We start from the raw sequence: 27,272 nt of genomic DNA, 5'->3' as shown, positions 1-27,272 counted from the left end.
AGTACTCTCCAGCACTCACAGCCTGTTGTGCAATCCTCAGTTATCCACGGTAAATACAGGAGGACCAGTCGTTAACAAGATTAAACAATATCACACTCAAACATTGTTTCCAGTTCCTATGGTTCAGCCATGCAAGAAAGAAAAAAGATTGGGATGATTGTTTTTAAATAAAAGATAAGTAAAGATGACCCTGTGTGAGATGGATGAGGTGAATGGCACATCAATGCAGCTCCATGGGAGTTAGAATGCAGGGAGGTAAAGCTGGAGGGTCAGAGGTCATCAGGGAATGGAATGAGAAGGGAAAGGATCATTACAGCAGACATTCATCCCGCTGCCCAGTTATCAGGCAAAAGGCTATCTTGGACAGTGTAAGCGAACGATGACACTGGAGAAGCTCCCACATTGACCACCAGCAAATCACCCAGCCAAGTCAGCCGATTGTTCAGCAGCTCCAGAAACAGATACAGGGGAGCGGGTTCATTCTCCCAGCAGGATTAACCTTTGGACCACCTTTAAAGGCTTCATCGAGGTGCCTCCTGGAAACTAATGAGAAATAATGAGGTCATCAGATCCCACTGAATGCCTGTGTTCCTGGGATTTAAATGTATTATCATCGTTATCTCCCACTCTGGTTCTGGCTGTGTCTTATATCATGAAGGCAAGATGTTGTCGGAGAAAATTCAAAAGTTTAGAGGGCAGTGTGATTATTGAGATGTCATGGGTGCTGCATGGCTTTCGTGTTCAGATGCATTTGAAGTTGATACATGAGTCATCGAGAGTCATTTGTCACACACACGCCTGGGTTTGTGGAGGAATTGCACCGATTGTATCAAGGACACGCAAAACCACATGTCAATTTAAGTCAAATTTTGTTCCTCTGCAGGCCAACAGCGTCAAGTGTAATCACTATGTTTATTTAAATGAATATTCACTGCTTAAGGGTGCTAAAACATCTTGGAAAAGACTGATTAATCTACTGGGTCCCAAACTAGGTCTTATACATGATCTGATGAGGATATGGTCTGTCTCAGACTTCTCCAGAAAGCCAACCAGACTTGATGTTGCACAGCAGGAGTGTCCATTTCCTAAAAGGCCTGGCAATGCGAAGGGGAAAACAAACCCTATTTTTTTCCATTCTTTGCCTCCAAACGGAGTAGAAAACTTCTGACCTACTCTCTAGGCTTGGGGTTTGGCTGACATGGAAGCTTCGGCTTGCTCGATGCCACTCAGCCGTGACATGCAGAGCAGTGGATGGCAGGAGTTCACGACAAAGGCCAGAGCTGCCATGTTCCTCCCAACTATTTCCATGCTGTTTTTTTTCCACATGGGTGCACCTCTGCGTGCCACTGTCGACCTAGGTGAAGCAGAGGTGGTGTTCCTGTCAATCACAATGTCCACGAGAGGGAAACGCAATGGCAGACATTTCAGTGTCTCTACATGTTTCTTCATTCCAAGGAACAGTCAGTGATATCCCAGGATCCACTTCAATCTGGACAGCCAGTTGAACACACACACACACACACACACACACACACACACACACACACACACACACACACACACACACAAACAAAGCTGAGGTTCAGACGGTGGTCAAGCACATGCGGCATTTTATAGTCACACAACAGTATTCATTCTTAATGTTTAAAGAATCATGCAACTCGTCATCTGGTTGTTACAGTATGTCCTGGGCTTGGTGGGACAATTGCAATGTCTGCCAAATTTGAAAGTGTGGTTTGTAAAGCTGTGATGAATAAATGCCCCTAGGCAGAGTAAAGAAGCCAAAAGCAACTGGTCATTTTGTTGGTTTATGCTGTGCAGTGGAAATACCCGCAAGCTTCAAAACTCAACTACAAAAAGACGTTTGAATGAGAAAGGGAGCTGCCGGTGCTACCAATTAATGCCAACAATTAATATTTTGCCGTTTCCGTACTAATTTGACTGAGGTTCATGGTACATGGCTCACAACTCCCCTCAGCAACCTGCATCCCAAAAACTTGCACAATGGATACTTTGGAATGCATGAATACATGATAGGAATATGCTGTCGGTAAAACCGAAGTCTTGTGACTGTGTGGAGAGTTGGCTGCATTCACACAAATTTGACTGTACATTAAGCAGCTCCCTGTGTGACCATTTCTACAAATATTTCCAGTGGATCAGTGGATTAACACCCACAGACATTGGTGTTGGGCCGCCCACAACTGGGCAGTTTATATGAACGCCCGTGGATAAGACTAGCATTACTACATATGTTTTACGGCACATATCAAAACCATCCATTTTTTACGGCTCCAGGTTCAGGGTCACAGAAATGCTAAGGCCTATCCAACCTGACTGTGTAGTAAAAGCAGACTACACCCTGTGTTGAAGGCCAGTCAATCGCAGGGCACACACTGTAGAGACTGACAATAATTCACAGAGAAAAATCTGATCAACCCACACCAGCTGCACAAAAGCCAGCTGTGTGAACCCTATACCATCAGTGACCTAGCCATTCCTTAGCTGCTAAAAAACTGATACGGGGCCAGCCGATCTTGGTTGAGGACCACCACCTGGTACACAACATCTGACAGTCTTTCCAGGATGGCGCACAGTCCTACTCATCAGCTTTAGTGTCAGGCTTTTCTTCCTCTGTGGGCAGTAGACCCACACAAGTGCACCAGCGGCAACGTCCTTTTGTCTGCAGTGGGTATCATACGCCCTTTTTAGGGTGGAGTTGGGTTCATCGAGGGTCTGTTGTGCCACATTTGCACACCTCTCACAATCGGTACCGCAGCAGATCGTAGTAGTCCATGGTAGACAAGTCCTCTACCTGTGTTTTTTCCTTGTTTGATGAGGAAGTGTCAGTGTCCCTTGCTGGCATCGCCGATGCTGCGGCAGAAAAGTCAGTAGGCCTGCCACTCTCCATAAGGTGATCTTGATGTTGGAAGTTGCTTGTCGCCTCCTTAAGGCGCCCTTACTGGCAGGAATCAGCTAGAGTGCTGGTTGTCTCCATGTGGTGCTTTTGGCGGTCTTGCTGCCTCTTTGAGGCCCCAGCGGTGGCAGTAATCGCTCAGCTTGCAGGTCATCTTCTGAATGTCGTCGAAGGCAGGGCTTATTCTTCCTTTTGGCTTCATCCATCTTCCTTGGTGCTCGTAATGAAATCCTCGATCTCTGGTTGCCATTCTGCAATCCCACTTTTGACATCAATGTAAACGGTCTAAAGCAAGGAGATTTGTCAGAGGTGCTTCTGCTTTGACTTAGGGAGAATCAAATTATTGCATAAGCAGCAAGACTTTTGCTCCCAAAGATGTTAACACAGTGGAATATAGGGGAAGGTCCCTAAATAAAAAAGCAACACGGTGCACACAAACTACAACAGATCACTTCAAAGGCAAATAAAACACCAATATGCCTATTGCAACATTTCACATTTTGGCTTTGGTTACAAGGTGATTCCGGTTTAGTAAATCTGGAGTTGCAAGTTAGTAACATTGCATTGTATTGAACACGTAGGCTAGTGCTTGTCTATCAATGAACCAAGTCCATAGTGGCATTTTAACCTATTCATTTTGCTTTTTAACCAACCTCATCTGGCATCAAGCAGTCAGCTAAATGTATGAAAAGGATATCCCTCCACTCTGCACACATGCCTGAGGCATTTTGACAAAAAACGGAAAGTGTACAAGCAACTTTCTCTTACAGTTCTTGTTTTCCTTTATCCAGGCAATCCACAATGAGATAAGATCACACAGTAAAACTCTGGCGTAATAACAAGCAGCTGCTCCTGTAGTGAGTTCAGAGCCAGTGTTTAAAAAGCTCACGATAACAGACAAAATGCCTCGTTCCTCTTCGGAAACTAGGAGCACAAAACAGCTTTCTTCTTGTCACTGGACAATAATTGTTATTCGCATACTGTGCCTTGGAGCACTTGTTTACATTTTGGGACTGTCAGCCCAGTGATATCCACTGACCCAACAATGAGTGTTAAATTATAAATATATTTTATGATGACAGTGGTAAAACTAAGAAAACATGTCAGTCCAATAACTCACACACTGCCATTTACGATCAATGCATACTTTTTACATTAGTACAGATTCATTTCATTGACATATTTAGTACAATAGTGCATGCTCAAAGACACAATATGTTGTCTGGTTGTTAAAAGAATTTATTTTTTCTGCTGTATATTGTTTACTGTGCTTGTACTTCTAATATACTGCTAAACAGAGAGCTGCAACACCGACGGTTTCTGATGAAAAATAATGCTCAAACTGATCATTAGGATGAGACTGTAGGCTGACATCATGTTGTTTGTCAGTAACATAGTACCGTATTTTCCGCACTATAAGGCGCACCTAAAAACCTCCAATTCTGTCAAAAGCTGACAGTGCGCCATATAATCCGGTGCGCCTTATATATGGACCAATGTTGAACCTCTAACAGGTAAAATTTTCAATCAATCAATCGATCGCAACTACGGTAAGCAGCCGCAGACTTCATTTTCCCCCGTAGAAGAAGAAGTGCATGCTGGGATATATGACTGCGAGAGGCATGCCGTTTCATTTCTATTAGTTTGTTTGTGTAAAGACCCCAAAATGGCTCCTATTAAGAGACACGCTTACGACGCAGAGTTTAAACTTAAGACGATCAGTCACGCAGTAGAACACGGGAATAGAGCAGCAGTGACACTGACTCCATTAATGACGACTTCGACTTCGACGAGATGTTGGATGCCGTATCCGCCCAACTGTTTAATTCGGACACTGAAGAAGAAGAATTTGAGGGATTTGTGGATTAGGAAAAACTTCATAAAGTGAGCTTTACATGTTTATTTTGTGCGACATTAACGTTTGAGCAACGTTGAGTTATTGATATATTGTTATTGCTCTGCACTATTTCGAGTGTTACTATATTGTGATTGCACCAACGTTTGATTTACCGTAACAGTATCACTGTTATTTACGTGTTTATTGAATCAGGGAAAAGTTCCCCTCCACTATGTGATATAAATGTTGCACTACATGTTATACCTTGCTGTTGTTAAAAGATAAACAAAACACCACGTCACTGACTTTACCTCGGGGAAAATAATAAAACAGCTGTTTATTCATTTTGGGAGTGAACAGAGTTGTCAGAACGCTGGTTTGTAATCTATTAATGAAGTTTGACTGACCTATCTGACTGTTTTGTTGACATTCCCTTTAACGCAGCTCCATCTAATGGATGCATAACGTAACCCCAGCCTCTACTGTAGCATCTATTCTATGCGCCTTATAATGTGGTGCGCCTTATAATGCAGTGCGCCTTATATTTGAACAAAGTTTTAAAATATGCCATTCATTGAAGATGCGCCTTATAATCCGTTGCGCCTTACAGTGCGGAAAATACGGTACCTGATGCTCATGAAACACATCTCTCAATATCATAGCATACGGTATTTGCTCTCAAGTCAGGACGGTCTGTAGTTTGATTCTTACCATACTTGTTTCTTGTTTATTGTTGGGCTTAAATATCTGGACTCCTTATTCTTGGGCTTCATTTTAGTGTCTGCTAGGAGTTTGGCTCAGAGAACCATAAGTTGAAGTTCTTCTATGTTTTCACATGAAACACTCTGCCAACACCTCTGGCCCCATGTAAACATATAAAGGCTCTCTGTCCTTCCCCCGTTCTCTCTTTCTCCTGTTAAAAATGTTATGAGAACAGGGTGCTATATGAGGACCTGAGGGAAGGCATTTCAGTAATCAGATTTTGGGGTTATTCTTTAACAAAAATCGCTAGAACCTTTTCAATATTACGTTTTTGTTCAAATTTCAAAAACACAAAACACAACCCTGCATGTGAAATATATCCCATGAAACAAAAGAATGACAAGACATATTGGTGGTACAATGCTCATGTTTTCAAATTGATGAATAACCGTGTCATTAATCGTGATTAAATAGCAATCCAAATAAGCGTGATTATTATTTTTGCCATAATCGTCCAGCCCTAACATATGTGTATCATCATGATGGTTATCCCAATGAGCAATGTACTGTGTTGAAATAAGATAAGACATGATAGTTTACACAGTGTTGGATTGGAATGCTCATTATATTAAGGAGATTCAAGTTTGAACTTTATGGATATTCTCTTTTATTTGAGTCATTGTATTCTCAGTGCATTCCATCCATCGCAACTGGACTGTTCAGAAATTTTTTTACCTCTTCTCTGAGCAGGCATCATCAGTTCATGGTCATTGGCTTAAGGCTAAAATATACTCTTGCGTCACATAGCTTGCGTCCCCTCTGACGGCGTCTTGGTTGGTTTATAGCTCTTCCGTCCAAGCTGACTCGAGAATTGCTGTTCTGTTCCAAAACACTAAGTGGCAGTGTCTTCTGACGGAGCAACCCCAGCTGTCGTTGACTAGATATTTACCTTCTTGTGAAGTGTGGACAATGACAACTGCAACATGGACATCTTTGTTGGCACTAGAACTAAAGACGTTTGTAAAGTTGGACTTTGCAACCCCGAAACGAGTCGATGCAGCGCTATTTGGCTGTTCGGGATTTATGGCTAGATAGAGCTTTGTAATTGAAAATTAACACAACTATGAAATAACTATTATTAAGATCTGCTGGTGTTAATGTTTATTTTCATGTGATATTGATGTTCAGAGTTCTCGTGATTGTGAACATACCGTGCCTGACAGATGTTTGACAGACAATGAGGAAGTGTTGGGTGTCAGAGAAAAAGACGTGTGTGCACGAGAAAAAATATGTGTTGGAATTTAACCTGTTGTTAGCACAAGATTGGCAATAATAGTTAAGTTGTGTGACTTCTTCTGGATGCAACAACAGAACAAGCTGAAAAACGACACTTTCAGTAATTATTTTTGGAGGGCACTGAAGTAATAAGTAGACAAAACATTTGCTTGCATGCAAATGTTCAATCACTGTTGCTTTATCTCATACAATAATTTCTGCATTTCAAGCACAACGTCTGCTCTCCTGTGCTCAGTAACCCTCTTTGGCAAAAGCTGACAATTCTGCGGTCCGTGTTCCCTGGTCGCAAAGGTACAATTTTTGGAGGTGCATGTCAGGGTCTGCAGGAGGATATGCAGGGGGAGGAGCAAGACGCTGTTGCTTACGCAAGTCACAAGAAACGAGAGTACCTTTCAGCCTTTAGATAGGTCAGATTTAGTCTAAGCACTGGTGCCAAGGGTCAAACAATGTATTCCTAAAACCTTTCCATACAATCTTAGTTTTCTGTTCGTGACACTTGTCCCATGTCTTATCAAACTCCAATCAAAATATATTTGATCTGGAAAATTCAGCTGAGAATTGGCTGTGTGCTGGAAGTCGAAGACCGTTTTGACTGGCAATAAATCACACTGTCGGGTGAAAGTCGACACAGACAACACCCCAAATATATTAGCTTTGTGTTGTAATGCTAATATTCCAAATCATCGTTGCAGCTCAAAATGTATTGAGTATCATGTTCTTTTTACACTTCATAGCCCAATATTCATTTTGAAATATAGTGTATTATGATTGCAGCTATACAAAACAACCTCAAAAACAGTGTTACTAAAATATATTTTATAATGCAAGTGTAAAAATAAAATGTAGATCTGCGGCCGTCAAGCAAAAAATTTAAACTTTGAAGGGAATGTATGTCTAAAGGAAAATGAGGTGGTGTGGAGAAAAGAGGTGGGGGTAAACTGCTGAGTAAATGTGCAGAGAGAATGTATGACTTACTGGAACACATGTTGAGTTCGGGGCTGCGCATGCCGTAGTATCCCGCTGGACATTCATGAACACACTCTCCGTACTGCCTCATCCTTTCTCTCCGCAGAAACAGGAAGAGTTTAGGCTGGCAGTTCACACAGCCGTTGTCCCTAGAGCACACCGAGCAGCCTTTACAGATGGGATACCCTCCATAGCTAGCTGTAGGACATAAAGAGAGGCAATGAACAAAGGAGTTGAAAGACTAAACACAAACGACACCAAACAACAGGACCCTCAGCCTAAGTACTTTTCAACTTAGACAATTAATATGTTAGGTTACTTTTATTTGTATGGTGTACTTTCTTTAGTCCAAATTAAATTCCAATGCAGTTTCTATTAACTAGGGGTGAAATTATTCACAAAATCCACGGATTGGATCTTATATCGATATTATGTTCACTGTTTTCCGTTCGGTGTACATTGTTTCAGGGCCCCACAATTCGTCAAATTTTATCAATGATCATGATTTTGGCTGCTACGATTAAATGAGGGTGATCGTCTGCGATATTAACATTTAAAAAGGCTTTGCTGCATGTCGAATCAAGCACTTTAACAGCACGGTGGCAGAAGAGTAACAGCAGCTCTTGAAGCACACGCCCACGCCTGAGGCCATTGTGTATGTGCACAGAACTCCATGACCACGCCAACCACCTACGTATATATATGTAGTTTGACATATATAAGAAGTCGCACCTGTCTAGCTAATCAATGAAAAGTGTGACTTATAGTCCAGAAGAACGGTGGTTTTGATTGATTGAGACTTGTATTAGTAGGTTGCACAGTGAAGTACATATTCCGTACAATTGACCACTAAATGGTAACACTCGAATACGTTTTTGAACTTGTTTAAGTCGGGGTTCATGATACAGATATATACTATCATATATACTATCATCATAATACAGTCATCACACAAGATCATCATCAGGGTGTATACATTGAATTATTTACATTATTTACAATTCGGGGTGTGGGGGGGGGTTAGGTTTGGTTGTTATCATCAGTCATCAAAAAATTGAGAACAGAGAAATGGATATTGAAACAGTGTAGGTCTGACTTGGTAGGATATGTACAGCAAGTAGTGGTCATAGAGAGAGAGAGAGAGAGAGAGAGAGAGAGAGAGAGAGAGAGAGAGAGAGAGAGAGAGAGAGAGAGAGAGAGAGAGAGAGAGAGAAGAAGGCATAAGAAAAGTATCTACATTTGATTGTTTACATTTGATTATAAACAATCCGGGGAGGGTGTTAGTTTAGGGTTGAAATTGCCTGGAGGTGTACTTTTATTGCGGTTTTGAAGGAGGAAAGAGATGCCCTTTCTTTTATACCTGTTGGGAGCGCATTCCACATTGATGTGGCATAGAGAGGGAATGAGTTAAGACCTTTGTTAGATCGGAATCTGGGTTTAACGTGGTTAGTGGAGCTCCCCCTGGTGTTGTGGTTATGGCGGTCATTTACGTTAAGGAAGTAGTTTGACATGTACTTCGGTATCAGGGAGGTGTAGCGGATTTTATAGACTAGGCTCAGTGCAAGTTGTTTTATTCTGTCCTCCACCCTGAGCCAGCCCACTTTGGTCAAGTTTGACATTTTAATAGATTTTTAATACAAATACACACACCTAAAGTGACCAATGAGTATTAAAAGGAAAGGAAAAAGGAAACACAAGATATTTTAACTGTACATAGTCATGTGCACTAAGAATCAATGAAAATACATCCAACTCTGCAATTTTGTCACTCTTGCAAAACTGAGTTTCTGCTCTAATAAATTAGTTATGAATGGGATTATTGCTTTAATTCTGGTCAGAGCTGGCGTCCACAACAATTGTGTTGAGGGAGTCGTTGACAGCCTAAAAAGCCACAGTGACCTTTTTCTTGGCACAAGTTGCCTGCGGAATACAAAGAATCCAATAAAAATACAGTCTTTCTCCACAATATGTTTTCTGCAATATGTGACTTTCTATGTTATCTTCTTCGCACTGCATTCACCGGAAAAAGTCTTTGGGCTATTCCAATCCCTTCAAATGAGAGAAAAGTCTATTTATCTTAACCAAGTCTTAAATATCACAAGTAGTCAACACGCAACAGTGCCGATCCAACTTGGCGACCTACTGTACGACGATCCTTAATAAAATACTGCGCAAGCAAACTGGACAAACCCTCAGATACAGAGCACATCTTTTTTACTTGCCGTTCATCAGAAAATTAGATTCCTTTGACAGATTGACCCAGACGAAAGTGAGTGTAATGTGAATGCAAGCATCAGTTTGTAATCATGTGAAAGTCAGTCAGCGCATACAAAGGTATCATCCTTTTTGTATTTTGTGTAAGGGAAGTCTTTAGCAATGCATTCTTACTTTGCCAATATACACTCATTTTCCTGCAGCCATGGTGGATGAAAGTAATATGAAGTGCTATTCAGAATATGTCTTTGAATAGTCTCAAAGGATGAGGCGTACAGCCACAGCCCATTGATTAAATAGGCTCATTGAAGGTTCAAGCCTATTCGTCACCTAAACTGATGATTGTTCATCTGCGGTCGACACTCAGTCGGACATGATGTCAAAGTGAAAAGTTTGTAAAATCTCAGATGGAACACTGGGATAGACATTTAACTGTCAATCCAGCATATATATGCCAAAGCAATTTATGTTTAATGACTGCCTTTAGGTAGTCCGGATGCTTGTTAACATGAAATCATGGTGAATTATCAAAAGTACTTCCAGTCACCTGTCACCACATTAGGATAAGAAGTGCAAAAATTCTTAGGAAATCTGAGTTTACAAATACAATAATGAAGGAAGTATGGATTAAAACAACAATGTTCATTATTAGTAGAATTGTCTAATAATTTGGTTGAACACATAATAATAAACAGGTTATTTATTTAAGCATTTCTCAATCAATAAGAAAGGAAAGCTTGGGATGTGAGGCTTATGAAAACTCATTATTCAATATAATTTTTGGGGTGAGGATTTGATTCAGAATCAATTCTCGAATCAATATGATTCTCGATTCAAACCAATTCTTGTAATATATTGATTGATATAAAATGTATTATAAAAACTTTTCAAAACAGGTTACAAAAGCTCTACCGAGCTGATGACATATGACGTATGCATATAGCGAATAAGGCAGAGATGCCCTAAAAAAATACTTTAAAAAAATCGATTCATCAAAAAATATTTAACAAATCTATTTAAAAAAAAATCTATTTTGCAAAAATATTAATCGATTTTGAATCGGAATATGTGTGCCTCATGATTCAGGTGTCAATCGATTTTTTTTTAGCACCCCTATAATCCAGTAAGTCTTATATTTGACAATGTTCTTTTTGCTTATGCCGTGATCTTTTCTGCAAAACTCACAATGATCCCAGATGATCTAAAACTTGGACAGCAGGGTAGCGTAGTGGTTAGCATGTCTGCCTCAAAGTCAGGGGATCACATTGACTTATTTCTTATTCGAGTCAACTTTTTCCGTGTGATTCTTGAAAACTACAATGACAGAAAAGGGAAGACAGCTTGGCAAAAGTAGTGAACTGTGGGGCTGGAAAGCTAATTTTCCTACTCCTTTAGAGCAAGCTCAACCCTATAAGTATCAACAGTCTGCTAACAATAGTAACCTTGAAATAATGGAAAAATACAATTTGAGTCTGCGGTCCTTTTAGATCGCTGGCTGGTCAGTCAACAAGGAAATTGAACTCACTATAATGTTTTTGTTTTATATTTTTCTACAAGATTGATTTCAATCTTTGTTGTTTAACATTTGTGTTGGCAAGTGGTAATCTTTGCACTGCACAGTGATTTGGAATCACATAAAACATACAATACCGTGACATTTGAATGTTTTTCCTGAATTTAGGATGCAACTGGGACAACAAAGGGAAAAATGGCTCTATGAAGTAGAGACAAACTGAAGCTGAATTTTGGAGATTATTTTGTATTTGTCTGAGGGAAGGTTTGGAGGTACAGGCCACAGGTATGTCAAGAAGGAGGCTGTCTGGAGTTGCACCGTCCAATTTGTATCCAACAGTATCTGCTTGTGCACATAAACCTGCCAGCAGGTTTCAGTTAAATTTTGAATCTAAATGCTGATATTGAACTGACATTGAAGTATAACTTGAAAACTATTCTGCTGTCCTCATAATTTGTTTGTACAAAAAAGCATGAGAAGATCACAGCGAAATATTTTGTTCTCTTGCAGTTTCTGACAGCAGACAACCAAGTTTTTAAAACACATGCAGCTGAAAAATCACTTTAAAAGAAAATGTATGACTTCAATTAGATGTTGACTCATTGAGCAGATTACCCGCAGAGAAAGCTCTGTAGATCTTTGTTGATCTAAATGGTTTTTTGCATTTTTTGCATCCTACTAAAACCATTTGTGTATTTAACTTTTTTTGAAACGAAATATAGCAGTTTGTGTTGGATCTGAATCTGACTTCCAAAGCTGAGCTGAGCCTTTACATGGGCATGCCCATATCAGTAAGTTCGGCACGCATTAACCTCAGTCCAAGTCCAATTTAAAAAGGAAGACTCTAAAACACAGCATGCAGAGAGATCCAAAGCTGCTTCATGGGCAAATTTACAAATGCATGAACTTTACTATTTTATACAATTGTAACATACTATATAGGTCAAAAAAGAGGAAAACTTGATTATGGTCTACCTCTACACAGTAAACTACAGCAGCAGGTACAAGTCACATACATTAACTGTGCTGTGTCTTCCTTAAACCATTTCCTTGCGACCTGCGTTAACGGTGTTATATGACCCAGGCCTTGTGAGAGCCTTGTGGGTTAGGGTTCAGAGTGGAGGCCTTCTTGGCCACCTCCTCTCCCTTTGTGTTTGCAGGTTTCACACCTGCATCTAGTTTGACTTAATCAGCTAGGAGTGTATATCAGCTGTGATCCCCAGGACTTCACTCTGTGCTCTGCTGAGCCTTGTTTTTTTGCACATTAGTTTGCTTTGTACATTTGTAAGTTTTGTCTTTTTGTTAAATTGAATATTATTTTGTGAACTTTTAACTTCAGTTTCAACTCCCCTTTGTCGTTGCAGCCCAGAGCCAGCCGTAACGACTATTAACCTTTACATGACAATCTTGTGGTAACTTTTGTACTTTACAACAAGTTATTTCTTGAATTCTACAGGGTTTCTAACCTTGGTTTTTTTTAGTGCTAAAGTGCTTGCAACTGTCCAATGGTGGCTTATTAGTGCAGCCATACTACCGCTTGTCCTCATCACAGGGCCAACACAGATAGACAGACAACATTCACACTCACATTCACACACCAGGGACCATTTAGTGTTGCCAATCAACCTATCCCCAGGTGCATGTCTTTGGAGGAAGCCGGAGTACTTGGAGGGAACCCACACAGTCACAGGGAGAACATGCAAAGATCCCGAGCCCAGGATCAAACCCCAGGATCCAACCCAGGACCTTCATATTGTGAGGCACACGCACTAACCCCTGTGCCACCATGGTGCCTCAATAAAAAGTCCTTGTTTTGAATTATTTGTCAGCAACTAGATCTGCGGAATTATAGGATGGCGAATGGACTGTTTTTTGCCGTACAATAACCACTAGGACGAAAACCGGCGCAAACCTCTGAAAAAGATTTGTTCGAATCATACAAAAACTGGAGGTACTTGGAAAAAAACTGCAAAAACGTTTTAGTACACCTGCCATTGGACACATGCTCATCTTGTCTTCGCTGTCTTTCCCCACAAATCATCTGATGCCTCAACCCTTCTGGTTTCTGTTTTGTTACTATTTTACTCTGTCACTCATGTTGAAACAGAAATGACCCACATGTACATAAAATGTGTAAAAAAGTGGTCATTGTGAGATTATGTATTCGAGGTTTACCATGCTGAAAACTGCAGAGAGGCGTACATGCCATTTGAAGAGCCACTCCTAGTATTTGATATACCAGATCGTTTTTGGTTTCAGCCACAGAATATATATTATGTGAAGCAAAACATGTCCACAATTCCCACTTCTGACAATCTAACTGAAGATCCCACTGAGCCTTAAGCATTGTATTTATGAAAGACAGGGTCCATGCAAACATCAGTGAAGAACCCCGAATGAGGACTTATTAACAAAGAGGCCTAGTATGTACTTCAGTATGACAGCCCTGCAGGGCAGATAACTTGTGTAAGGGCACTCGTCTTCTTCAGGAACCACATAAAACATTTTCATATGTCCTCTTTCTCACCCATCAACAATCTTTTGTGACAGCTAGATTTTGAATTAATGTGGTGTGCTATAGAGATTTTGCCTTTGGAAATACAACGGCAGAGTTACTGTACTGTACTTTACAATATGTAGAAATAGACTAGGCCAGCATTTTTAGAACTTGTATTTTCTTTTGAGTAGTACCATGACTTGGAATACTGTTCATGCAGGCTAAGGTGTATAATTTAATTTTAGAGTTTTATGATTTAGTCTGATCTCAATCCAACTCAAAATCTGTGGTGGAAATTGAATAAAGTGGTCCTGCAAAACTCATCTGACAACAGCAATCAGAGAAAGATGAAGCAAGATTGATGAAGAGTACTGTTTGTCACTCGTTAAGTGCATGCCTCAGAGACTGCTAGCTGTTATAAAAGCCAGAGGTGGTCCAACAAAGTACTAGTGGTGTGTTGTGGTGTTTGTTTGTTTCATAATTCCCTATTGTATTTTTCCTCGTAATTGAATGATTCACTCCGCTTAATCTAAAAATCAAACTGTTACAGACTACCATAATTTATTTTCTTTATTTCTTGTAGTATTTCTTAAAGCCAGTTTAAATGCAGTTTTGTGTTTTTTTCACAACTGAAGGAACATCCAATAAGTCTGGTGAATTCATAGTTTAAGCCACGAGTTTGTCATTCCTCCAAGCAAAATTTTCCAAGTTTTACAATATAACTAAAACAATTTATACTTACCAAACCGTCCCATGTGTGATTTCTGTAGGAGTGTTTTCATACATATTTGAACGTGTTATCGTATTGTAATCATGCTAGCGTCATTTGGGTGACCTATTTAGTTTGTTCAGGTTAACGTTAGGTCTTTCATTCATGTATAACCGACCTCCAGCTTAAAACATGACGACATGTGCTGCAATCTACAAGCTAAATACAGCTTCCAGGCCTACTCTGAACACAACTCAAGAGCAATTAAGACTGCAATGAAAACCAGCAGAAACCCAAACTCCTTCTCAGGTACATTTTTATGAGTGCAAGGGAAGCATGACTTGACCAGACTCTGGGCTGCCAAAATCCTCCACCCACGGCCAGCTACATTTGCTGCCTTCCACTCACCTCCTATTACCCATAAAATCATTTACATTGACACATTTCAACTTGCTGCAACCCAAAACCCGAACACGGCCAACTGCACTTTCTTTTACATCCCTGTTTCAAACGTTGAAATGACAATCAGCTTGTAAAGCCATTTAAGATGCTAAAAGCTCTTGGAAACTGGTATGTTTGCCACTGTTTCCTGGTCTTTCAAGTCAAACTATTTTATTAAGATTTAAAATGTTATATTGTGTGCTAAGCGGTATCATGTTTTTAGTATATCCTAATGGTTTTTGCAGGGTTCCCATGTGTTTCCCATTTTTCCATGCAGACAAAATGTGATTAAGTAAAACCAGTAAGTGGTTACATGCTATTTTTTTCACATCTCACCTGCTCCATGCAGTGTCCAGTGACAAAATACAATATGCAAGGGGATATTCGCTTTAAAACATGATCATTTATGTTATCATTGCATATACTTTACCTATAGAAAATAGACACGATCAAGTCTATAATTCTTTATATATTTCACAGATGTATGTTTTATAATACCGTAGTCACTGCTCGATTGTAGTTTAACATACATGTGGAAAAATGTGTTTCTCTTTTGACTTTGTTGAGGTGGTTGCCGTACAGGAAATAACAATGCAGCAGTGAATTCCAGTAAAGGGAAGACACAAAACAACTGTCTCTATTCTTTTTCTTGGGCTTCTGGAATGTAAATCTAATACTGCAGACGGTGAATGCAGCACCGCAGCATGCACATTGTTTATTGTTTTGGAAAGACATGTACTGTACAGGACTGCAGAAAGTCCCCCAACAAAAATATTCTTGCAAAAAAATGTATTCTTCAAGCGTCCTAACATGGAGAAGCTTCTGACCTAACCTTTCATGGTAACACAGTAGCAGCAGGTCAAATATTTATGTCCTCATGTGGAAATCATCACATTCACCAACAGAACAAAATGCTTTCTTTGACTCAATTATTTTTACCCCGAATTATGGTATAATTTTTCTTCCACCCCATTTTAAAATAGAAAGAGAGGGATTGATACAGAGAATAAAGAAATATGCGACCGCACGTCATCGTATAGCCACTGAAAACTGAACCAAACCATCAACATTGTACAAACTTGTGAAAAGAAGACAGTGAAACTGGCAGCTATGGCAGCCGATGAAAGTTATTTAGCTAAAAAATGGTGGAGAAAAAGCAGGAGTGAGACCGGTGTGATGAAGGCACATTTCTTTTCCAATTTAGCTGAAAATATGTTGGAGCCCTGAATCCTTTCCAGCTGGAAATAGTCAGCTCCTATGGATGAAGGCTTTCCCCAACAGTTTACTTGTCACTGATGCAAGCACGTGTTTATAATTCAGGACTTCTCTCCTGATTGTAATAATTCTGCAGAATTAGACTTGGTGTAAGAAATATTAGCCAGGCAAGAAGAGTCCTGTTATGCACCAGGTGAGGTTTGAGATAAAGCAGGCAGTCATTGCTGAAGCACCCACACAACTGCAGGATAAAGACTACATAACAACTTATAGAAAACATGTTAACATAAGCTAGAATAAATGATCCATCCATCCATCCATTTTCTACCGCTTATTCCCTTCGGGGTCGCGGGGGGCGCTGGAGCCTATCTCAGCTACAATCGGGCGGAAGGCGGGGTAGACCCTGGACAAGTCGCCACCTCATCGCAGGGCCAACACAGATAGACAGACAACATTCACACTCACATTCACACACTAGGGCCAATTTAGTGTTGCCAATCAACCTATCCCCAGGTGCATGTTTTTGGAGGTGGGAGGAAGCCGGAGTACCCGGAGGGAACCCACGCAGTCACGGGGAGAACATGCAAACTCCACACAGAAAGATCCCGAGCCCGGGATTGAACCCAAGACTACTCAGGACCTTCGTATTGTGAGGCAGATGCACTAACCCCTCTTCCACCGTGCTGCCCTAGAACAAATGATATCTGCTTTATTTAGTTGGATGTTATCAGTCACATGCAGGTGTAAAAATGTGGGTGGACGCACAGGAAAAATATATATTTATGTTGGTAATGACACTGCTGTAACTGTACATATAGTAACTATCAAAAACAATATGCAGCTGCCATCAATTCCAACTCAATGTGTGTTAGAAAATTGTTCTGTGATTAAGTGATGATCAGTACAGAGTCAAAATCCTTGTCCCATGATGCTCAGTGGCCTTGTGGTTAGAGTGTCCGCCTTGGGACTGGAAGGTCTTGATTTCAATAGTAGAAAAAATATGTTTGTATTTTATATATGTTATGTAATTCTGTGCTACTTAAAGGGGAACATTATCACCAGACCTATGTAAGCGTCAATATATACCTTGATGTTGCAGAAAAAAGACCATATATTTTTTTAACTGATTTCCGAACTCTAAATGGGTGAATTTTGGCGAATTAAACGCCTTTCTAATATTTGCTCTCGGAGCGTGACGTCACATCGGGAAGCAATCCGCCATTTTCTCAAACACCGAGTCAAATCAGCTCTGTTATTTTCCGTTTTTTCGACTGTTTTCCGTACCTTGGAGACATCATGCCTCGTCGGTGTGTTGTCGGAGGGTGTAACAACACAAGCAGGGGCGGATTCAAGTTGCACCAGTGGCCCAAAGATGCGAAAGTGGCAAGAAATTGGACGTTTGTTCCGCACACTTTACCGACGAAAGCTATGCTACGACAGAGATGGCAAGAATGTGTGGATATCCTGTGACACTCAAAGCAGATGCATTTCTAACGATAAAGTCAAAGAAATCTGCCGCCAGACCCCCATTGAATCTTCTGGAGTGTGTGAGCAATTCAGGGACAAAGGACCTCGGTAGCACGGCAAGCAATGGCGGCAGTTTGTTCCCGCAGACGAGCGAGCTAAACCCCCTGGATGTCTTGGCTCACACCGTCCCTTATGCCACCGAAGATGATCAAGAGAAGAATATCGACCCTAGCTTCCCTGGCCTGCTGACATCAACTCCAAAACTGGACAGATCAGCTTTCAGGAAAAGAGCCCGGATGAGGGTATGTCTACAGAATATATTAATTGATGAAAATTGGGCTGTCTGCACTCTCAAAGTGCATGTTGTTGCCAAATGTATTTCATATGCTGTAAACCTAGTTCAGAGTTGTTAGTTTCCTTTAATGCCAAACAAACACATACCAATCATTGGTTAGAAGGCGATCGCCGAATTCGTCCTCGCTTTCTCCCGTGTCGCTGGCTGTCGTGTCCGTTGGTTTCGCTTGCATACGGTTCAACCCGATATGGCTCAATAGCTTCAGTTTCTTCTTCAATTTCGTTTTCGCTACCTGCCTCCACACTACAACCTTCCGTTTCAATACATTCGTAATATGTTGAATCGCTTAAGCTGCTGAAATCCGAGTCTGAATCCGAGCTAATGTCGCTATATCTTGCTGTTCTTTCCGCCATGTTTGTTTGTATTCACTATGTGACGTCACAGGAAAATGGACGGGTGTTTATAACGATGGTTAAAATCAGGCACTTTGAAGCTTTTTTTAGGGATATTGCGTGATGGGTAAAATTTTGAAAAAATCTTCGAAAAATAGAATAAGCCACTGGGAACTGATTTTTAATGGTTTTAACCATTCTGAAATTGTGATAATGTTCCCCTTTAAACCGTTTCTTTTCTGTGCTGGTAGTACCCATCTTGACTAACTGGGTTAATAAAAGTGCCACTGACTGTTTACAGTACAGTTGTCATTCAGTTCAATTTCAGTGAATCTCGCTCAAAAATGAATAACTTTATATGTATACTTTCACCAGAAAATATATCGAGGAAATGTATCGAATATCGAGTTTAAGTAAAAATGAGATATACTTTTTCGTCCATATCGCCCAGCCATACCTGTGAGTACTGTAATCTACAGTAAAACATACTTGAGGCTACTATATTGTAAGAAACGAGTGTAAATGTGACTATATGGGTATCATTTCATGTTTATGGGGCTCAAATATTGTTAATTAACAGTTGTTTATGCTCTAATAATGATTGATTAATAATTATCCTACTTTGCAGAAATGTGTTTACCACGGTCTTAGCCAATAAACCAAGCAAGGCACCTTCTCGATGCTAAAAACTGAAATGCTCAGATTCTTGAAATGTTCACCTGTGCATATTCCCTCAGATCGCAGCTGTCAGACAGACATCAACCGCATTTCTGAGTCACCATCAATCTGGCGATAAAATCTCTGCACCTTCTACCCATCTGTCCAGCTCCACTCATGTGGCGCAGACCTCTGCACACACTGACCAATTCAAAGTGAAGACCGGAGGTCAGTTCACGCACGTTGTTTTCGTTTTATGACGGACCGCGCTTTATAATCCTACGGCCGAGGTCAAACCGCATCTGTCTCTATCTGACGCGAGATCTTGTAATTCTTGTTGGAGGAAAATTAGAAAATAAATTGACCTTGCTGACCTAATCTCACAGTATTATGTGGCAATTTTTCCACATCTCTCCATCACAACACTAGACCTGTCAAACCTTGCACCAGTAGCCATCGAATTAGCCAACATATGTTAGTTTCTATTCATTTTTGTTTTATGGCCGCTTCCTGTCAACAGGCACATGTTATCATTTGGCATGTGCCTTTCATCCTTGCAATGGTGATATCCAGGCTATTTATTGTTTTTAGGCAGAGCAGGTGCAAGAGCCTTTTATGAAATTGAAAGATTGAAGCACTGGAGGAGTTATCTCTTGGCTTACAATGGCAGACCATCTCCCTTTGGGCAAAGGCAAACATGCGGTTTGCTTCTTGCCAACTCTTCTTCTCTTTTACATCTTTATTCAATCTTTGGTATAGAAAAAAAAAGCAGATGTTACAGTGATTTACCCCTGTTGAGATCCCATAAGACCTATAAATCAGCGTTTGAGTCAATACAAAAAACACATCTTCTTCAATAAAGATGATACATTTCAAACCTAAGTTATTGCTGTGTGAAATATTATATTATGGCTCTACTATATTTGGAAAATGTGTCAAAAATGCATTCAGGTGAGTCCAAAGATCATGGAAGCTCCATTTGGAACACATTAGTTCAGCTGGGCCTTAGGAGAGTAGGTGTTTGCAAAACACATTATTTATTTTTTATGTGGCAGGAAATTGAAGTTGAACATCTTTAATCCAACAATTGCAGGAATGATTTACTTTGCATGAGCATAAATGATAGCGCATGAGGATACTGACAAATAGGAGAGAACCTACACTGTGGACATACAGTGCAGACCAAAAGTTTGGACAAACCTTCTCATTTCAATGTGTTTTCTTTATTTTCAAGACTATTTACCTTGTAGATTGTCACTGAAGGCATCAAATCTATGACACCTGTGAAGTGAAAACCATTTCAGTTGACTACCTCAGTGTTTTTCAACCACTGTGCCGTGGCACACTAGTGTGCCGTGAGATACAGTCTGGTGTGCCGTGGGAGATTATCTAAATTCACTTATTTGGGTTAAAATATTTTTTGCAAACCAGTAATTATAGTCTGCAAAATGATGTGTTGTTGTTGAGTGTCGGTGCTTAGTAACCATGTAATACTCTTCCATATCAGTAGGTGGCAGCAAGTGTAATTGCTTAGTAGATGTCGGAAACAGCGGCAGGGTGCAGGTAAAAGGGTATCTAATGCTTAAACCAAAAATAAACAAAAGGTGAGTGCCCCTAAGAAAAGGCATTGAAGCTTAGGGAAGGCTATGCAGAACGAAACTAAAACTGAACAGGCTACAAAGTAAACAAAAACAGAATGCTGGACGACAGCAAAGACTTACTGTGGAGCAAAGACGGCGTCCACAAAGTACATCCGTACATGACAATCAACAATGTCCCCACAAAGAAGGATAAAAACAACTGAAATATTCTTAATTGCTAAAACAAAGTAGATGAGGGAAATATCGCTCAAAGGAAGACATGAAACTGCTACAGGAAAAAAGCAAAAAAAGAGAAAAAGCCAACAAAATAGGAGCGCAAGACAAGAAGTAAAACACTACATACAGGAAAACAGCAAACATGTCCAAATAAGTCAGGGTGTGATGTGACAAGAGCTATAGTGATGCATGCTTGGTTATGGTTTAAAGTCATATCCAAAAAAACGACTTTTTACTGTCAACTGAGCTTCATTTGTTTGTGATTTCTGCTGGTGGTGTGCCTCTGCATTTTTTCAACGCAGAAAATGTGCCTTGGCTCAAAAAAGGTTGAAAAACACTGGACTACCTCTTGAAGCTCATCGGGAGAATGCCAAGAGTGTGCGAAAAAGTAATCAGAGCAAAGGGGGGCTATTTTGAAGACTAGAATATAAAACTTGCTTTCAGTTATTTCACCTTTTTTTGTTAAGTACATAACTCCACGTGTTCATTCATAGTTTTGATGCCTTCAGTGACAATCGACAATGTAAATAGTCATGAAAATAAGGAAAACACATTGAATAAAAAAGTGTGTCCAAACGTTTGGCCTGTACTGTACGTATTGCGGAATCAGCTCCGAAGAAAATGAATGCCTTTTGATTGACTAATACTCTAGTTGACTATTAGACGATTCGATTCGGAGGATTTGACTATTAACCTTGCAGCCGGAGGAAGGCGAGTGTGTTTGGAAGATGTTCCAAGATGGTGGACAATAATGTCTGTAACAGTGAAAGATCATGGAAAGAAAAAAATGTAAAAAGAAAAAAAAAAAATTAAATTGTTATATGTATTCTGTGATTATACTATAAAGTTATTCTCCATTTAACTTCACCAGTTTTAGATTATTTGTATTCAAAATCGCTGAATTTTCACATTTGCCGTTCAAATACTGAGAAGAGACGGTGCGGTGATCAGCAGCCAGTTGAGGCACGTCACTCAGTGCCTCAACATGGATTCCGGACTCGGCTAACTGCTGGCCTGCTGTGCAGTGAGACTGTATTGCTATATGAATTATATTATACATTTCCATAGTTTAGTTAGCTATATATAATGTACAGTGTATTGTACAGTGTATTTTGTCAACAACTGTATGTGTGTAACGTATTTCTTGTGCTGAGTGATCATAAAACGGCTGCAAAAGACGCACTGGCTGAGGCTCCAGTAATCCCGCCTCCTGCACCCCCGCCGTAGAATTGTTATATCAACTAAAGCCCACACTTAAACTTTCCACGTGCAAGATTGAATCTATTTAAAAAAGTTATTTCAAAAGAAGCCAAAAAGTGCAAAAACAATAATGTTCGTGTTGGAGGAGTTGTGAATGACTGCAGGGCCACAACATTAGGTACACCTGCAGACTGCAGGTGTATCTAATTCTCAACTCCTCCAACATGAACATTATAGTTTTTGCACTTTTTGGCTTCTTATTAAATAACTTTTGTAACCTATTTTCATGGGCTTTCCTCTTTGTGATGTTAAGTTCCTGTTATGCGCTGTTATACAGTATATGCCTTGAGCTCTTATTTTGAAGGCGCTAAGAGCGGAAGTGATGACACGTTGCGGAGGTTTTTGAAAGAAGGTAAATAAAGTGGTCCTCGTGTAAACTGGAGCCTCTGTGTTTGTTATTTTGTAGTTTCATACAGTATAGGCGACATTTATAAACCCTCGGTTACACTTTTTTAAATAGATTCAATCTTGCACGTGGAAAGTTTAAGTGAGGGCTTTAGTTGCATGGACTTAATTTCTAAGTAAAGGTAAGACCATAATAACGGTTTTTTTATTAAATGTGCTTTTTTGTGTGCTACAGTTTGTATGTGTAAAGTTAAAGTTAAGTTAAAGACCAATGATTGTCACACCCACACTAGGTGTAATGAAATTTGTCCTCTGCATTTGACCCATCCACCTTGATCATCCCCTAGGAGGTGAGGGGAGCAGTGGGCAGCAGCGGCGCCGCGCCCGGGAATAATTTTTGGTGATTTAACCCCCAATTCCAACCCTTGATGCTGAGTGCCAAGCAGGGAAGAATGTTGGTATGAGCTTTTAAACATAACCCGTTAACTGCTGCCAATCAAATGGTGAATAAGATACTCTTTAGGGTTCATATGTTTGTAAATCTGACTGTGATGAAGTCAGTGCCTCACCAGCCATCAACCTCACCGCACGTCACTGGTCTGTAAGGACCCATCGCCGCTGGAACAGAGGCTGCCGTCAGACTCACTAGAAATTGGACAAAGAGCCCACTGCGCTGCCATGTAGCTTAGTTGTAGCTTTCCCCAGTTTGCTCGGTCGATGGTAAAGAAACGTTCAGGCAGATTGACATTCAGCAACCTGGTTATGAATTGAACTTCCTTAAGATCAGGAGTTCCTAACCTTTTTGACCACAGAGCCACAATTTTCCTGTGCAAAAGAGCCCTCAAATATTAACACTGAATTAGTAATCTTACTATTGAACTCATTTTCAATAATTATGTCTAAGCAGTTGTAAATATTTTCTAAAGATATGAAACCACACAATCATTTAAACTACGGCTGACAAAGTTAACGCAATAATAACGAGCTAGCAAAAGTTTAACAGCAATATTTGTGTGACCTCAGCCCATACTGTAGCGGTGGAAAAGCAGCAGCATTCCGGCTGATGATGAGTCAGAGGAACCAATAGAGAGCAGAAATGGACAAAGAAAAATGGATATTGAATGGCAAGTTAAGCTTGGAAGCCCTGGAATGTCGCTCTTTTCACAAGACCAAAGGTATTTCCATCTACTGTTGCTGTGAGTTGAGTTATCACCGGAGTCTGCTTATCATAAGCAACTTTTGGATTGTTTCGTGAGTAACGGGATTGCATTTTTTTGGCATGTTTGTGAAGTTGTGGTTGCTTAGTTTATTTCTGTCCCCACAATAACGATGGTGTGTTGTTTATTCCTTTATACACATTTCATGATTATCGCTACGCCGCAAACTTGCCACAGACGCACGCAAATGACGCATATGCAACTACGCCAGAGCCTAGACCGGGGGTCGGCAACGCGCGGCTTTCGAGCCACAAGCGGCTCTTTAGCGCTGCCCTAGTGGCTCCCTGGAGCTTTTTCAAAAACGTATGAAAATGGAAAAAGATGAGGGAAACATTTTTTTGTTTGTTTTAATATGGTTTCTGTAGGAGGACAAACATGACACAAACCTTCCTAATTGTTACAAATCCCACTGCTTACATTAGACATGCTTCACTGATGAGAGTATTTGGCGCGCGCCATTTTGTTATAATTGCAGCAGTCTTTGAACGCACCGTAGTTTGTTTGCATGTTGATGCTGCCACAGAAAGACGTGTTTTATGCCACTCCTTCTATGTCTCTATTTGTCCATCAAACGTCTTATGCTGTGCGTGAATCCACAAAGGTGAGCGTTGTTGATGTTATTGACTTGTGTGGCGTGCTAATCAGACATATTTGGTCACTGCATGACTGCTAGCCAATCGATGCTAACATGCTATTTATGCTAGCTGTATGTACATAATACATCATCATGCCTCGTATTTTAGGTATATTTGAGCTCATTGTATTTGTAGTTTTCATTTCCTTCAACCTGAACACACACATCATTTCCAGGAGTTATCACACCCACTGAAAAGCCTATGTTTTAGTAATGTGTTCTAATGTTGTAAAAATGTGTAGAATAAATATTACATATCAACATTTCTGTCTACAAAGATTTTCATCAGCCTGCGACACATAGTCATTTTGATAGTAGTCTAATATAGCTAATATAGACACTTACATCATGTGTTGCCTTCATTTTAACACTTATATAAGGCTTTACATTTTTTGCGGCTACAGACAGATTATTTTTATTTTTTATTTTTGGTCCAATATGGCTCTTTTAACATTTTTGGGTTGCCGACCCCTGGCGATATATATATAGCTAGAATTCACTGAAAGTCAAGTATTTCTTATATATATATATATATATATATATATATATATATATATATATATATATATATATATATATATATATATGAAATACTTGACTTGGTGAATTCTAGCTGTAAATATACTCCTCCCCTCTTAACCACGCCCCCCCAACCACGCCCCCACCCCAACCACGCCACAGCCCCCACCCCCCCACCTCCCGAAATCGGAGGTCTCAAGGTTGGCAAGTATGGCACACATACAAGCATTTGCATTAATCAAACAAATTCTCGAGTCACATGTTGGGTGTACATTTCTATCATGTACACTTATTAAGAAAAAAAAAAGTATTTGTTATTAATCACGAATAAGTATGAATGAGCTTTGAATTAAATGCGATTATTCATAATTTAATATTTTATTATTAGCGCTAAAATATACATTGATGTATATATACATATTTGTACTTGCAGTTTATATTCCTTTCTCTTAATGTAAAAGCATTGAATGCTGCATTTCAAGATGCCGCTTAAGTTTGGACGGCTTTAGTGCGTCATTAGATTGTGTGAGCCCACACTCCACACACTAAGCCATCAGCTTTGTTTCATTACCGCCGATGACAAAGCCATATTTTATAAAGTCTGGATTGTTTCCTTTTGGCGAGAGTTGGCGCCACAAGTGGTGGAAAAGTGTATTATAACTTTGTACTGCTGCAACCTACATGGATTGTGTGGGCAAATGGGCATATACTGTATATCTGATACATTTTTTTCATTGAAATAATCAAAATGACATTAATTCTGAATTTCCAAAAAACACCGTAATTGTAACATGTAACAGGATTTAAAATAGAAAAAAAGATTTATACTTCATGAATATTATATACAAAACATTAACATAGAAGGTACTACAAACAACTACAGTCGTTTTATAAAGTAGTGTACTAATAATGTACTGCATTTTCTTTGGAGAATGGACTTCTACAGTAACTCCTGCGAGCTGCTTCTCTGTATCTCTTCTCTTCTCCTTCTCTTGTTAATTTTCCTGAGAGAACTCTCCTGAAGGAATCAATAAAGTACTATCTATCTATCTGTCAAACACACCATCAGCAGCTATTGTTGAACATATTGCTTTTTTACATGCGTGTAAACTGTGAGAAAGTGTGTTTAATTCAGATTAGTGGAGCACAGAAGACGTACAGTACAAGTGATCAGTCTTAGCTGTTCAGACACAATGTCAGTAACTCCCGTATTTTCCAGACCATAGGGCGAACCGGATTATAAGGCGCACTGCCGATGAATTGTCTATGTTTGATCTTTTTTAATATATTAGGTGCACCGGATTATAGCCCGCATTAAAGGAGTCATATTATTATTTTATTTTTTTCAAAGCTGAAAACACTTCCTTGTGATCTACATAACATGTAATGTTAGTTCTTTGGTCAAAATGTTGCATAGATTATGTTTTACAGATCATCTTCAAGCCGCTTTCTGACAGTCGCTTCCGGATGCGCCGTATTGTGGGCGGTCTCATTTACGTGGCTCATCTTCGGCAGCTTCTTCTCCCTGTCATCTTTGTTGTAGCAGTGTAGCGTGCAAAGACGGGAGTGGAAGAAGCGTCAAAAGATGGAGCTAACTGTTTTAATAACATTCAGATTTTGCTTAAATCAACAACGGAGCACCATTTTCTCATCCGGAAACAACCACACCGGAAATGTGTCCCGTGAAAAACCGTCAGACCGTATCTCTAATAACGAAAGTTACTTGGGTGAATAATGTAAACTCACTACACCGGTATGTTTTAGTGCTTTCATAGCGAGTTTACGGACAGATATAAGTAATAACTTTACACTGCTTTATATTAGAAATGGCAACAGCGGAGGATGAATGTCCCATAGCAAGAAGATAGAGAAAAAGAAGAAGCTTATCAACTACGGCGTCGGCGCAGACCCGCGCAATTTTTCAGGATTTATGCAGATCCCAAATACAGATCAGCAGGTACCAGAAGGTAAGAAAAGTTGCTTTTGCATAATATTGCAAAACAAAACGCCAGATAATATGTCTTACCTTATACACACACCATAATAATACTTGTATGTTTAATGCGCCAACAATCCTTCAAGTGGTGCGGCTTCATAGCTTACCAAAGTCGTACTAAAAACATTTTGATAGATTTTTAAGCGCCGTGTGTAATGTTCTATATTTTCAATTGGAACGTTTAAAATGTCGGTGTTGTTTACTTGAGACCCATTCCAGTGCAGTCTACACGTATCTCTTATGTTTGACTGCCATCTACTGGTCACACTTATCATTTCACCATGTACCAAATAAAATAGCTTCAAGGTGGGTAAGCTCAACCAAAATGATTCCTTACATTAGGCGCACCGGGTTATAAGGCGCACT

At 39.9% G+C, this 27,272-nt stretch overlaps 1 protein-coding gene across 1 annotated transcript in view; it reads right to left on the bottom strand.

Annotated features, from left to right (window-relative positions):
- rspo2 (R-spondin 2) overlaps positions 1-27,272 on the bottom strand; it is a 131,056-nt gene that overhangs the window by 66,416 nt on the left and 37,368 nt on the right. Inside the window, exon 3 of the mRNA XM_061944818.1 lies at positions 7,728-7,916. Within this exon, the coding sequence (XP_061800802.1) occupies positions 7,728-7,916 (189 nt within the window). The remainder of the gene's footprint in view (positions 1-7,727; positions 7,917-27,272) is intronic.

Source organism: Nerophis lumbriciformis, linkage group LG04 (assembly GCF_033978685.3).
Source record: "Nerophis lumbriciformis linkage group LG04, RoL_Nlum_v2.1, whole genome shotgun sequence".
Lineage (NCBI taxonomy): Eukaryota > Metazoa > Chordata > Actinopteri > Syngnathiformes > Syngnathidae > Nerophis > Nerophis lumbriciformis.
The sequence above is the reverse complement of the archived record's forward strand: the minus strand, read 5'-3'. Positions and strand labels throughout refer to the sequence as shown.